The 14,716-nt window shown below is 43.4% G+C and overlaps 1 protein-coding gene across 1 annotated transcript; it reads right to left on the bottom strand.

Annotated features, from left to right (window-relative positions):
* Positions 1-9,076: 9,076 nt before the first annotated feature.
* LOC115328033 (piggyBac transposable element-derived protein 3-like) lies at positions 9,077-11,464 on the bottom strand. The gene is made up of 2 exons (XM_029989119.4): positions 11,253-11,464; positions 9,077-10,924 (listed from the first exon to the last, which is right to left on the bottom strand). The coding sequence occupies exons 1-2, from the start codon at positions 11,289-11,291 to the stop codon at positions 9,170-9,172; spliced, it is 1,794 nt and encodes a 597-aa protein (XP_029844979.1). The 5' UTR covers positions 11,292-11,464; the 3' UTR covers positions 9,077-9,169.
* Positions 11,465-14,716: the final 3,252 nt, after the last annotated feature.

Genomic DNA, 14,716 nt, shown 5'->3' with positions numbered 1-14,716 from the left:
GAGCACTTACATCACTGAAGCGCATTAGAAATCCACTTGTTCTAGAATTACAAAATAAAGTTATTGCTGCCTCGTACAAGCAGATTGAGATAATTATCTACTGGGTCCCAAGCCACGTCGGCATCCCAGGTAATGAAAAGGCTGATAGTGCTGCAAATTCTGCAAATGAGAGACAAATAGACCTGCATAAAATACCTTACAAGGACTACCACATCCCTTTGAAGTGTTGCATTCGAACTAAGGGGCAACACGAATGGAATAATGAAACACATAACTAACTCCGTGCTGTAAAACCTGTTCTAAGTGAGTGGGAGAGCGCCCGGCATTGGGAACGCTTTTATGAGGTTGTATTGTGCTGGCTACGGATTGGACATACGCGTCTCACCCATGGGCATCTCTTGCGTAAAGAGGATGCTCCAGAGTGTGAACGTTGCAACATCCCTCTATCAATATCACACATCCTACTTGAGTGCCTGAAGTATGACCAAGATTGTTTCAAAAATTTTTCGCAAATATATCAAGAACATACTCCACTGCACTTAGTTATTTTACTTGGCAAACAGCCGCTGATTCTGCATGCTTGTGTGTTTAATTTTCTTAAGGACATCGGCCTTATACACCGACTAGGATTTTAATTAGTAATCTGAACTCACCTTCATCCTGTATACAACGATCCTTGTTAAGAACAAAGAACAAGTGGTAGCTATCGACCGAGTCAAGCCCGCCCACCTGGACTCAACCGCAACACCGCCTTTCCCACCTCCTTCTCATCCTCTCTTACCAAGTTTGACTACGTGGTTGCCGCTCTTTCCCAGTCAACCGCAGCCATCGTCCGTGACATCTTGCGCTCTCCGCCTGAAGAACAGCCCTACGAGACGTTACGTGCGGAGACCGACTCAAAGTGGAAACTTGATAGGGGCTGCCGTCGCCTGTACCGCGGTGGGCGTTTCAGAAGAATCCACGTCGTTGCGAACGTCCATTGTGAAAAAATGAATGTGTTGAGTAGCTCACCAAGAACACAGCTGATTCTAGGCAGCTTGCAGGAGGCTGATGTCGTTTAGATGGGGTCCCCAGAAAAACTATGCGTGACACGGTTGCTCTTAGCGCTAAAAAGAAAACGCTTGGTCACTGCGCCTCTAAGCTAGGGGGGGGAATATTGTAGTGATCAGCCGGCGCGAGAAGAAGAGGAAGAGGACAAGCAACACGAGACAGCTTTGGAAACGACGTTCGTCCCAGCTTCGCCACTCGGCCGCTTAACGCTTTTTAGATGTATATATGTATATATTAAATATTTATGTAGTCCACACGCTACAAATCAATCAATCAGCCATAAAAACCCAATCCAATCCAATCCAGTCCGCGCGTGGACGTAGACACTCCCATTCGCCAATAATCGGGGTTACGAGTTTGATACGTTACAACATTTTTTTTTGTGAATTTGACAATGTTACCAAGAAAGAGGTGTTATGTTGCAATTCTTTTTTAAGCCTTGTGAATAGTCTATCGCTATACATATTTTTGATACTAAGTATATTAAAATTTTGGACAAGTTTTCCGTATGCGACAACTATGGCGCATTTGCAATAGTTCTTAGAATTCTTTTTTTAATTAAGTGTACTTTCTCCAAGTTTGTTATTGTAGTTTTACTCCAGACTAACGAACAGTAATTTAAATGAGAATAAAATAATGATTTATATAACAAAAGTTTAATTGATGTTGGAAGTATATACAGTTGCCGGCATATCAGCCCTACAACCTTAGATAGCTTTTTATTTAGATACGCAATATGATGGTCCCAGGTCATATTATGAGAAAACACTACACAGAGTTTTTTAGAATCATCTACCAATTCAATGTCAACTGAGTTTAAGGTTATCCTACATATTGATTCAATAGTTATGTTTTTTTCCAAAATATAACAGGTTTATTTTCGCTAGTATTTATTTTTAAAGCATTCCTGTCAGTCTATGATGATAATTTATCTAATACTAAATTAATTTTTTATGCAAGCTCTTCCACATTATCAGCAGCATAAAAAAGTGTTGTATCGCCTGCATACATTACAAATTTAATGGATTGGTCAATATTTACTATATCATTTACATAGACGTTAAAACGAAATGGCCCTAAAACATTTCCCTGTGGTACCCCTGAGAAAATTGGTTTTATATTAGAACAAAAGTTACTAAAAAACACATATTGTTTCCGATTTTCGAGATAGAACCGTAGTAGATGCAAGGCCTGCCCATGAACACCATAAAATTAGTTTTTGTAATAATAATTCGTGGTTTAAATAATTGAATGCTTTAGTAAATCAATATAAACCCCTAGAACAAGTTTCTTATCCTCTAAATTGCGTAAAATAAATTATTTTTCTTCAAGTAAGGCAAGTTCCGTAGAATGATGTTTTTGAAATCCAAAACTGCGACCTTGTAATGAGTTGATACTTATCGAAAAAGTTTGACAATCTTACATGAATAAGTTTTTTAAGCCCTTTTGAAAACCCAAGAAGTATGGAAACAGGTCTAGTTATTAATGTCATTCTTATCACCTTTCTTATGCAGTACAGAAACTTTGGCAATCTGCATACGTTTTGGAAATATACCTCAGATAAACAAAAGTTATATATATGAGCTGAATAATGCACGACTAAGTCTAATACATATTTTACGGGTCTAATTTGGATATTATTCTCATCTCCACGGCATGGCTAACATATTCTGGTTTACATGATGAAACAACTGATAACCAAAATTACTCAAATGTGAAAATATGATTGTTGACAGACACTTACTTTAAAAAAAAACAGTTTATCTCTGAGCTGCCGGTGCATTTTCTTGTGTTCTTTTGCACTCCATAGGGGAACCTCGAAGAAGTGGCTGAACAGTCTGAGAGAATGCAGCCAATCGCTCTAGAGGCAATTCCTACATGGAACCAGGATCGACATGTAAACACACTTCCTGAGTTAGGGGCAACTGCCCCAAAAAAAACGTTCGGACTTAGTCCACAGCGAAGAAAGGCGACTTGTGGTACAAAAAACGGGAGGGAAAAAAATTAAAAAAAAATTAATATAAACGTAGAGATGATTCCTGGAATATGATATTAGACATATCCGGCTATGTGATATAGAAAATTGAATCTCCTCAGGGGATTGTCGTGGCCCCCTTAGCCAGGGGCAATGGCCCAAAGAAACGTTCGGCCTTAGTCACCAGAGCGGAGTGACACGACTTTTGGTACAGGGGTTGAGGCTGAAAAAAGTCACAGAAACATAATTATTATAAATATTGAAATTCTCATGGAACGGTAAAATGCACAAAAAATAAATCAATGTTTCGCTGAAGTTCAGTGATATCTTATTTGGTTCTTGTATTCCCTCAGGTATTAACATTATTACATAGCACACGGTTGCCTCTACTCACTGGAAATTGCAATGGTTCCCTCCCTGCACCTTCTCTTTAGCTCGGGCAACATCTGGCAGAAGTAGAAGCGCTCGAGTTTTGCCAAGTTCTCATTCAGAAATGCTTTATGAAACTTCACTCGTAAAGAAACTTCCTCTTCTGCAGACCAGACATACAGAAAGCAGAGTTTGGTTTTTTTGCACAGCATGCATAACTGCACTCGACTATAGAAGCCAGTAGTTTTGGGAAGGAAACATTATGTCCTTCACTTCTACATTTTTACCTCCACGTGCAATGTGTTCTTTGCAGTTGAGAACGTTTGGGCACTTAATTTCTAAGATGGCATTATGGCTCGTAATGAGGCCATCCAGTGAGGCTGATAACCAAGGGTGACCTTGACACACCACAGTTCCCGATAGCCAATAGTCAGACCTGTGACCTCAATGAATCTTTTACGTGCCACTGGTTCATACTTGATGCCGTGTGCGGTTGCTGCAGTTTCACGGGATCGCAGATTTACTAGCGTTTGCAACACATTTTCAGTAAATGTTTTGGCTAGTTTGGGAATGGCACTCGCAGTAGATGCAGTTATCCGAAGCCGCCTTGCCATGTGCCATAAAGAGCTGTCACTTTGGTGCCTTGTGGCATGCTCCAGTGATCCTTCTGCCACCTCTGACAGCTGAACAAAGCTTGTGTAGAAAGCTTTATACAAGACACAGTGCGACGAGTATGTCAACATCCTCATGGCTGCTGTGCAGTGTGCTCTTGTCTGACTCAGGGTCGGTAGGCTGTGGACGTGGTGCATCCATGAATTTTGAATGCAGCAGAGTTCCTGGGGGATAAACAAAATAATATGAGAATATCAAGCACACTGTGATGTTTAAAGGTAGCATTATTAGTCTAGCTCCGACTGACAAGAGACTTATCTCTTCATTTCTAAGAATGTGCAAATAACTTCTGTGACCATTCTGAGCTTGTAAAGAAGGTGGGTGGCCACACGCCATTTTTATGTTGATGTACTGTGGCGCATTTGGAGTGAGCTTTTTCCAGGTGTTTACGGCTTGTTGTTTGTTGCCAACAGCAGCACCTGCCTATATCACCATTGGCACCAAATACTGCTGCTAACGACCAGCTTCTTACAGAAACTATGAATTAAATCCAACTTAATAGCCTGCAAGCATTGCAAATTTTGCCTCCTAGTGAAAAAATTTCGGTGTTATGATTCTTGCCTACCAAGGTTGTTTCACGGTCACTTTAAAAAGGGTTGATGTCTGGACATCGATTTATCTTCCTAATGAACTTTACATGGTGGCATTTTAAATTTTTGAGCCAGTGAATCATTGCTGATAAAACCTATAACTGGAATTTTTTTTTTCATTCCGGCTTTTACATGTGGGCTAACACGACTAAGTAAACATACCAGGTATTTGAAATAGCCCAGGTTACCGGGATTCGCTGTGGTGCTTCTCAAGTTCCCTTTTGCTTGGAAATGTGCGCACTGGTGGTGTAGGTTCCTTGTTGGGGTCCATGTCATCGACGGTCCTTGTCTGCAGCTTCAAACCAATTGTTTCCAGCAGAGCTGGCTCCGCATTTTGTTTAATTCCACGATTCCATGTGCTTGTTGTGTCAGTGCAGGCCTCGCTGGTGAGTGCATCACCACAGCCATGTCCACTTTCCACAGTATCGCACCAATGTGGCTGCAAACTTTGCCTTGACCAGCCATGCAGCTGCACCCATAAGTGACTACCTCCCCACTTAGATTTGCGCACACCCAGTCATTGTGAAATTTACTGCAGGACTGTGATGCTTGGACCTTAAGACTTCAACAATGTCAGGTCTCTATCAATCCTGTTGGCCAGGACGGTCCCAATAACATTATTATTTCACACTAGTGACATTGTCTTAATTTTATCTACAAGCGCCACCCATGGCGTTTTTCCACAGATAGCAGCGGCCACCCGCCCGCCCTTCCCCCCCCTTTCTTCCTCCCTCCTCCCCCCGAAACAAAATACTGGCCACTTCCCTTTAGTAAACAATGCGGGGGCGGTGTCAAGCTCAGCCCCTGCCGCCTTCCAAACTCTTCCAATGCCACAGCGCACATAGGTGCAAATAAAATATCAATTTTTAATGCCGAAGCAAGTGCCTGGAACTGATGAACCATTTATAAATTTTTGCTTGCACTGGACCTATTTCAACGTAGCCGTTTTCAGTAATCAACAAGTGATACACGACACGGTAACCTCGATTAAGTTTTGTAAACACCTGGAACTGCCACCGATTGTTTTGCTGTGCTGCTTTTATCTGGTGCGTCCATGTTTTTTTATTTCCTTATGAATAAACGACGAAGACGTTCTAGATGTACCTATCTCCAAATGCAGAAAGCCTCAAAGCAGCCACGAAATATTTTACTATTTGATACAATATTTGGAGTACTCACCTCCAACTTCTATCGCTGGCGCGTTCGCTGCCACTGTTCGCACCGTTGCCGCACTGGCGGATGTCATGACTCGAAGAAAGAAACGTGCACACTGGGCTCAAAAAAGCAGATCGCAACACACGAGATGTACCCTGCAGCGAATATCCAGCGCTTCAAAAGGCCCAGTCAACGGAAACAACCCACCAGCGGCACTCCAAGGAGCGCTTTTGCAGGCTCTCTGGTATCGTGCAGGAGATCGCGATTCAGGAAAACCGATAGGAACTAACTTTTCAACAGTTGCCAGCCAGACCCGGCGACGGAAATGAGCCTTCAACTAAGTAATGTAGATGATAAAATCGAGTCAATGCCTTTGGAGCACATATTTTTCTCTTCCCCGCCATCTGTTACCATGCCTTCTCCCGCCAGCAAGCATCGCTCCAGTTACTTAAGCCTGCCTTGTACAAGAAAGAGTGAGTTCAAGCTATTGGAGTGTGTCATTTCACAACTTCCATCAAATGATGCAACAAACATAGAAATATAAAAATCGGACCTTCTCGAAGTAGCTTTGGAGCAAAATCTTAATTTCTTGGGCTTGAAAGTTTTACACATAATTGAAGGCCTAAGAGACAAAGAGACCTAAGATGGTCAATTTTAGGCTAGAGAAAATCTTTAAAGGGACAATGAAGACGATTTAGAAACTATTTGACGACTGAAGTAGGCCTCAGGCATAACCCAGGTAATGCTGACCAAGTTTTAGTCTTAACCGACACCTATGTGTCGCACAAATTAAATGAACAGTTTATAAAAAAATTCACCAGCAGCGATGGCAGCGCTGCCCCGAGAGCGCGAAAGGAACGAGTTTCGTGCGACCTCGTATCACCTAACCGTGCATGATGTTGGAGGCAAAGTGACTCTTCCCTTACGACGTCACTCGGACGGTTAGTTTCAGTATCACCCGTTTATTTGCAGGGACAGAAATAGGTGTCATAAAATTCCACGGAAAATGGAGCAGCATGCGAGGACCTCAGGGTGTCCAAAGACATACTTTTTGTATTTAAAAATGTCCTCATGTCCCTTTCAAGAATATTGCAATAACCCCCAAAAAGCCACCAGCTGCACTCTATTGCAATAAGGTTAAAATATGTGCTCTATTCAAAACACGCGTGTTATTGTTATTTAAAGGGTTCAACCTTAAACAAAGTGGGAACGTTGCATACCTCTTCAGCATTTCACAGAGCTGGATGCTTGCTTAGTACCTGGCCGACGAGTGCCTTGGCAACAATCATCCAGTGGCGCCTCTCATAAGGTTCACTTCATTGATGTTGCAACCTTTCCCCAATCCGGGGCTGTCTTTCCGACCTCTTTCGTCACGAGGCTCAGATGTCCTGCCACTGAAGCTTCTTCAGCTGCTTCCCACACGGTGACACCATTGACCTAAAAAAAAAGAATTAAGACATGTATTTAAAAAAAAGCTTTTAATAAATAACTGCACTTCCGTCTAATCAAAAAAACATACTATATCCAGTCCAATTGGAAACATTGGTCAGAAATAAGTTTACATGTTCCTCTCCTACGGAATGCAAAATGTGACAGTAGACAACATTCACTCTTCAGAGAAAATCTTGAAATCAGGAGTGTGTAGTACAAGGAAACATGCTTGGCCCATATCACCTTTAATAAATGTATATTAACTGTCAAAATTATATTTTGACAGTTATATACCTCTTGTCCTCCTATATACCTATATATAGCTATATATATACCTATATACCTATATACCTGTCAAAATTATATACCTCTCTGTCATCTATACACAGTCTCATCCCATCGACCTTAGATGCGGCGCCGCAGGCCTTCCTGGCATGGGCTACTTGCCTTTCTGCGGCACCGCGGTTCTCCTGAACCAAAATAAATATTATTATTATTATTATTATTATTATTATTATATTAACTCATGTATTAGATTTAATATGAATTTTTTTTTCATCCTGAATCATGGTGCCGAAAACAGCAGGTCAAAGGTAATGTTTACAAAACTAATTTCTTAAGTTCACTACAAAAAGAAAACCAGCACCCAGTTTGACCACTCGCTCTGTTTGGCGTACTTACCTTAGCATCAACTATAAATTTTTTTATGAGAACCTCATAAGCTGCATCCCTGCAAGAGCTAATCAAAGCTTGATATTTTTAGTGCATTATCTTTTCAAAGCAAACATGATGTGAAACTATCATTGCATTTTATCCGTTATCAGCTAAAAGGATCTCTTGTCTGGAACCCCCACCAGTTACTGAGCTGTACAAAATAGGGCTACTCGTTTCATTACTTGTATAAACTATCCAGCCGACCTCCATGTTTAAGAAAAATGTTGTGTATGACTCGGGCGGGACCCACCCAAGCTTTAATCTGACCTTACGCCTGCGTGTCGAACAAATGAATTATACAGTTATCAGAGAAATCGTACTGGGAACGATGAAAGCGGCGCCCTGAGAGCGCAGATGATGCGAGTTTTTCGCGATCTTTTAGCACCTTGCCTAGCATAACGTAGGAGCATGACATAGGAGAAGCAACAATTCTCTTGCTACGTCACTCACAGTTAGTTTTAGTATTGACAGTTTATGCACAGGTACAGAAATAAGCATCTCAGATCTCTATAAAAATTGAGCGGCGTGCCAGGTCCCCAAGATGCCAAAAAACACATTTCTAAGAAAAATTAAGATTTTCCTCATTTTTCCTTTAAGTAAAGCCCTCATGGGCACTTAACGAAATGAATAAATTATTAAGTGATTACAACTGTTATGCATGTTTCTTACCAACTTTACTCCCGCCGAGCCAATGAAAATGCCATGTGTTCCCAGGTGTGCTGTGTCTAACAGTTGGGAACAGGATTGGACTTGTTTACGTTTCCTTCTGAACATTTCGCTGCATGGCAAATGACATGATCACAATGTCCTATACCTCGACCGCGGCATGCTTACAATAAGTATACAGAAAACCGAACCCTAACTAAATTTTTTTTTACTAGACCAGGCACAATGGAATATTGTGACCTTCAGCAGCAATGGAATATTATGATCATGCCTTTAACCCATTGCTTCCCAGTGCAAAAAATAGTGAGAGTATTTGAAAAATATATTGAATACAGGGTCACTGAACATAAATATAGACACAGGGGCCAAAAAAAATTTCATAAGTGCTACGAATTGTCTACTATAGCTTGTTGCATATCTGCAACACTGGGCAGTAAGTGAATATCTCAAAATATTAGCCATATATAAGAAGTTTATTTTATCAAACAAGGCACAGCAGTGATGAACAAAACATAGAAAGACGTGCTTCCTAGCATGGATAAGTTACCTAACCCCGATGGAAATCGACGAAACAATTCCGGTCTTTGTTTATGCACAAGTGAACATTGCACTTTGAGCAAGCGACGTAGCTGTAGCCTCCTGTGCACAACTTGCATCTGTTGCGGCGGTCCATCCAAATGGGCCAATGATGGCTACCATCGCCTCTTACGTCGCGTGGAACTTGTGGTGACGCCCGCTTCACCAAGGGAAGATTCTCTCGAGAAAGGCGGCCAGGCGGACGCTTCCTGTACAAAACCAAGCTCGTGGCAAGGTCCGCAAGAAATTCTCGCAGAGGCTTGGAAGATTCCCTTTGCTGCAGTGAGTGACGCTTGTGCAGAAACCACGCATTCACAGCAGCAATTTTGACGGTGTGCCAAAATATGTACATGTACCACCGCTTCGAGCGTATGGAAAACCTGTAGCTGTAGCACATCTTGTCTAGTAGGTCAACACCACCCATCGATCTGTTGTACTCGGGTACAATTGCTGGACATTCAACTGAGATGCGAGACTTCTCTTTCTTGTCCCATCTCTCTACAGAGGTGACCGGTTCCACACCAGTGCAGTTAGAAAGAAGTGTGACCGGTCTGTTGTCGAACCACTTTACAGCTATCATGCTTCTGTCACCACATGATGCGACACATGAATCACACGTGCCACGACCTTGCATCTTCATTGCCTTCTCATCCATTAGTTTGCACGACTGCAGTCTGTTCTCTCTCACAGTTCCAATGTACGAGATACCCCTCCGCGTTAGCTCGCAAACTAAGTGTGGTCCCGTGAAAAAGTTGTCAGCAACGATGAGATTGTTGTCCCGTTCAGGGAGACTTGAACACAACTGAAGCACCACTCCCGCACCAAGGCCTAACTGATATCCTTCTTGGTCTCCGTAGGCTCCCTTGCTGCATGCCTGGTAGATGTCAAAGTCGTAACAAAGTCCAGACTCGCCAGCACGAGCCCAGAGCTTGAGGCCCCACTTGCACTTCGGCTTGTTTGGAAGGTACTGACGAATTTGCGACCTTCCACGAAAAGGAATCAAAATTTCGTCGACGGATGACTTGCATTCCTGAGGTATTTTCAGCATGTTTCCCCGCAGTGCTGACAGCCATGGTCGCAGCTTCCAGCATTTGTCTTGTTTCACTTCGTCTGTTGCACCGTCGTTGTCAGCAAAATGCAAGTGACCAGCAATCTTCTCAAATCGATTGCGCGACATCACCTGTGCAACCAGCTCATAGCGGCTTCCATGTTCCCAGTAGGCACGTACATTGTGCATATCCACAAGTCCCATGCGAAAAAACATTCCTAGAACCGAGGTGAGCTCTTCGACTGTCATGTTTAGGGGTGTTCCGTGCTTCTGCATATAGTAGTTGTTGGTTTCTTCGACAACGTGTCCCAGCATGCTCCTCGAAACAAACAGGTCAAAAAGCTGCTTCGCTGACAGGGGTTCAGCAGGAGGCAGAGGGAAGTCATTTTCAAAGTCTGTGCCAGCTTGGTCAAACGCACATTTTTTCCATGTGTAGCGTTTGTTCGCATAGGCTCCTTTCAGGTCCCCCTTAGCAACTCCTGTCTCAACATTAGCGTCAGTGCTCTCGACGTCTTCATCGCTGCTATCTTCAGTGATTGCTTCGCATTCTTCGCTGCTGCTTTCACCCGAGAGATCACTCTCGTTGCAATCGATGTTGTCCAGCAGGTTGTCATTTCCAAGGAACCGCTTTGGTCTTGTCCTTGGCACACCATAGAAGGCTGAAGGTGCAATGACGGCCTGTAGATGGGATAAGAACAAATTACCAAGAGTGAAACAACATCCCGAAATGACAGCTGAAAGGTATTACCTAACCGAACAACAAAATTGTAGCGAAAATTGAAAAAAAAGCGAATGTTGCATATATGCAACAACCGTGTGAAGTGACATTCACTGCCCACTGTTGCACATTTGCAACATGCCAGGAATAAAAAATATCCAGCTTCATATAATGTATGAAATGCGAGATTCTGCATGCGATTCACGCGAAGGACATTCCTAGAGGCTCCTCCGGTAATATAGAGCTCCTATTTTCAGTTTTAGGTTCTTTGTGGAAATGTAAACATACCTGGTTTTGAGAACTCCCGCACGGCGTGGAGGACGCCATTTTCAAACGATTCCTGCGAGCACAGCGCTGCCCCTAGTGGTGAAAATCTGAACTCCTTGGATTGAGAAATGCCCACTGAGAAGAGCACTGACAACTTTTTGTCACAAAATGGGCCCGATGTATTTTTCTTGAGCAGTTGAAGTCTGTGTTGCAGATATGCAACATGGGGCATTAATGGGTTAAAGGGCAACTCCGCTCAATTTTGAAAATTTGGAGTTAATGGATGATATTACCTTGCAAACCACTCATAAACGACCCTATATACTGTTTTCCCCGAAAAGTAATTTAATTTTCGTGTAATCTTAAAATAACCAAAATCGAAAAACGAAACCGAAACTTCGTGAAGGATGGTCAACATTGTATCGTCGGCGTTTATGGTCGGCGTTGTCGACGTCGAGAGCATGCACACACCACGTGAGATACAAAGGTTCACGTGGCCTTCCGCACGGACCGTGCGACCGCGCTGCACACGCATCGTCTGCATCGCATATCGGCTGTGCAGGACGGCTCCCACTTCATTTCCGTTAAAACCGAAATACACAAAGAGGTAAGTTTTCGCCAAAGTATATTTTGTACGCAACTTTAGTAAATGCAAGCTGGGAATAAAATTCCCTGACAAATAGCCATTGTGCTTGCCTTGCTTGCTAGGAGTTACAGCTGCCCTTCCCATTTAATTAGGTGGCGGCTTGCACTGCATTCCTGCAACATTATTCAGCATAGCTGTGCCAATCCGCGTCCGTCGGGCTTCGTTAAACACTGCCGTGCCACCTTCAGTTAATTTTTAAAAGGTAGCCAACTTTTTTACTGTTTCCCCTGATAATTCTCAGACTTGACCAGATGATTCAAAATTTCCTTGCAATCACAAGTTTTCCAGGTTGACATGCACGCCAAGAAAAAGTGAAAGTGCAGCCGGCATTGCCGGCCAATATGCTGAATGGAAGCCAATGTGCTGGCAGCCCAACATCATTGTGTTGGTCGCCCCTCGGATGTCATTAGCTAATCCAATCAAGCGCAGAAAGTGTTCCATGACCGTTCTTCAGCTTTGTCTATCTGTATGCGCTTCTTTAACCGGCAGCTTTTGATTGCGCTCTGACTGAATAATTTCTTTTAAATTTGTCCTAGCATACAAAGCAAGCTACAGCCAACTGAACCAGTTCCTGAAGCTATATGTTGCCTAGCACCTCCACAGTTGACTCTTCTATATGTTATTACAGTGCGGCATGAGACAAGGTAAGCGGAAATTTTTATTAATGATGCCTAGCTCGCTATTATTTTTTAAAGAATTACAAATATTTCCGACAGCATTTGCTCTTGCCTTCATGAAGCCACCATCGGTCTGCGAGTGGGGCGTGCATACGTTCAAGATACAGAGGGTTCGGGTGCTGGTGTACAATGATGACATGTCTCATTTTTGACGTCCACTTGGCAAGTACCAGTGCGCCGTCGTCACCACTGGTTTGGGCACACCAATACACGTGTGCTCGAACAGTCTTCACCCATTTGTTGAGAATGTCGTTCCGTTTTGTCTTCCCTGCTATGGCCATCTTGCTCCCACTGCCTAGAAATTCGAAAACATACATGGATGGCAAGCTGACTAACCACAAATTTGACATGACGATTTAGAAACTATGTTCAAAATAAGAAGTGCGCAACACGATAGTTGCACTACGGACAACTCATAGGGAATCTCTTTGATGGGTAGACGAGACTATTGTGTAGGCTTCACACGGAACACAAAGATGACAAAAATGAACTGCTGCATTGTAAACTGGGCAAATAATTATGAGGATTGTTCACTGTGATATAAGCTTCTGTTTTTCATAATGCCCAATCCTTCAAGCAGGCCCGTAGCCAGGGGGGAGGCCTGTGACCCCCCAAAATCCTTAGTTTTGCTGGGAACTCCCCTCCTCCATTTAAGGCGTGTTGTCATAGGCGGGCCCCTCCCCGAAACAATATTTTGGCTATGGGCCTGCCTACAGGACCACCGATAGAAAATGACGATGGGGGGGGGGGGTTATATGCGTAAGCAACGAAGTGCCTCCGGCATGTCCCGATGCAGGTCTGAGGATTAATTTCAAACACCTGTGCAACTTACGATGGAACCCTTACTTAAATCTAAGTTACAAGGTGCCTTCTTTGCAATACGCCTCTCATATTGCGAGCACTTTGGTTGGGATTTGAACCCACTAACTGCGGATCCATAGACCAGCACTTTGCCTCGACGACATGGAGGCAACACCAGTGAGATAGCACTGATGTCAGCAATGAGAGTATTGCTAAATTATTCTTGGTGGTAATTTCGCGGATAACACAGCGGAGCGTCGCATCCCCTTTAGGTGCTGCATACTCCCTATAGCAAATGTGGTGGCATTTGTTTAGCTCCGCCTCTTGGTATGGTAAACATCTGAAACCTTTTGTAAATTTACTCTAAAACATCTCCAAAATCTGCTCAGTCTGCCTATGCTGGTCAAACCTATAATCAAACTTCACCGTGACATGCCCACAGGGAAGGGTCTTAACTTCTCAAGCCACCAACCTCATTGGGAGAGGTTGGTGGCTTGTGAAGAAGCACTCACAGATTCCACTGCTTCTATAGACCATTCCATTTAGCGCTCTCTGGGCGGCACCATTTTGTGCGACCGCAGCGCCCTCTCCACACATCCGGGAAGTTCAGCGGGTTCGGCGGGGCAAAACGAGGGAGAGGGCACGCGCACGACTCCGCTAGCAGGCGACAAACCGGGAGGTTGCCGTTCTCCATCTTTGGGCTGTATCGGCGGGCTCTGCCGAACATCGAACTCTCGCTCGTGGCTACCGTTATGAAGTGGTTCGCGTTCTTAGAATAGTTGTGGCTACTCCAAAATCAGCCTATAGCTCTCTGTTGTTCTATTTTGCTAAATGATCAACTAGCATATCTTTTTTCCGTTACTTAAATAGCAGTTGAGTGAGCCGGCACTACTACCCTCAACTACTGCGTGTATTGCGGCAGGAGAGCACGTTTTATTTATTATTTCAGACTTCCACTCATGGTCGCTAAACGACTACACCAGTACGAACTTTGTATAGTAGAAAAGGTACAGCAACCGAATTTACTTTTCGCCAAAGAGACCGGCCAATCTGACACAGTTTTTCCTATATTTTTTTTTATTTGCACGCAGGTAACAGCGCAATTGGACCCTGTGAGTCTTTTTGTCTAGCATAGTATAACACGACAACTGGCATACCAAAATCTGCGCTTGAAAGTTCCAAAATGACGCGATTTTAAACAGAGTTTGCACGCCAGCCGGACGCTAGCTACAGCCCACTCGGCGGAGCGGACGAAACGCGGGGTGAGAGGGGGAGTGCATTTTTTTCTCTTTTACCCTCTCTGCTATGACCCTAATGGAACGGTCTATACTTACTTTTACATCCTTGCCAAGATGTTGAAT

The sequence above is a fragment of the Ixodes scapularis genome, unplaced genomic scaffold (genome assembly GCF_016920785.2).
Source record: "Ixodes scapularis isolate PalLabHiFi unplaced genomic scaffold, ASM1692078v2 PGA_scaffold2__306_contigs__length_199485367, whole genome shotgun sequence".
In the NCBI taxonomy this organism is placed as follows: domain Eukaryota; kingdom Metazoa; phylum Arthropoda; class Arachnida; order Ixodida; family Ixodidae; genus Ixodes; species Ixodes scapularis.
Note: the sequence above shows the minus strand (reverse complement) of the source record. Positions and strands in the feature narration are given on the sequence as shown.

What these genes read in the sequence shown, in the direction of transcription:
- LOC115328033 (XM_029989119.4), bottom strand. Translation starts at nt 11,291, where the DNA reads ATGGCGTCCTCCACGCCGTGCGGGAGTTCTCAAAACCAG. An exon ending in GCGGGAGTTCTCAAAACCAG is followed by an intron (nt 10,925 to 11,252) that starts GTATGTTTACAT and finishes TCCCATCTACAG; the next exon opens with GCCGTCATTGCACCTTCAGC.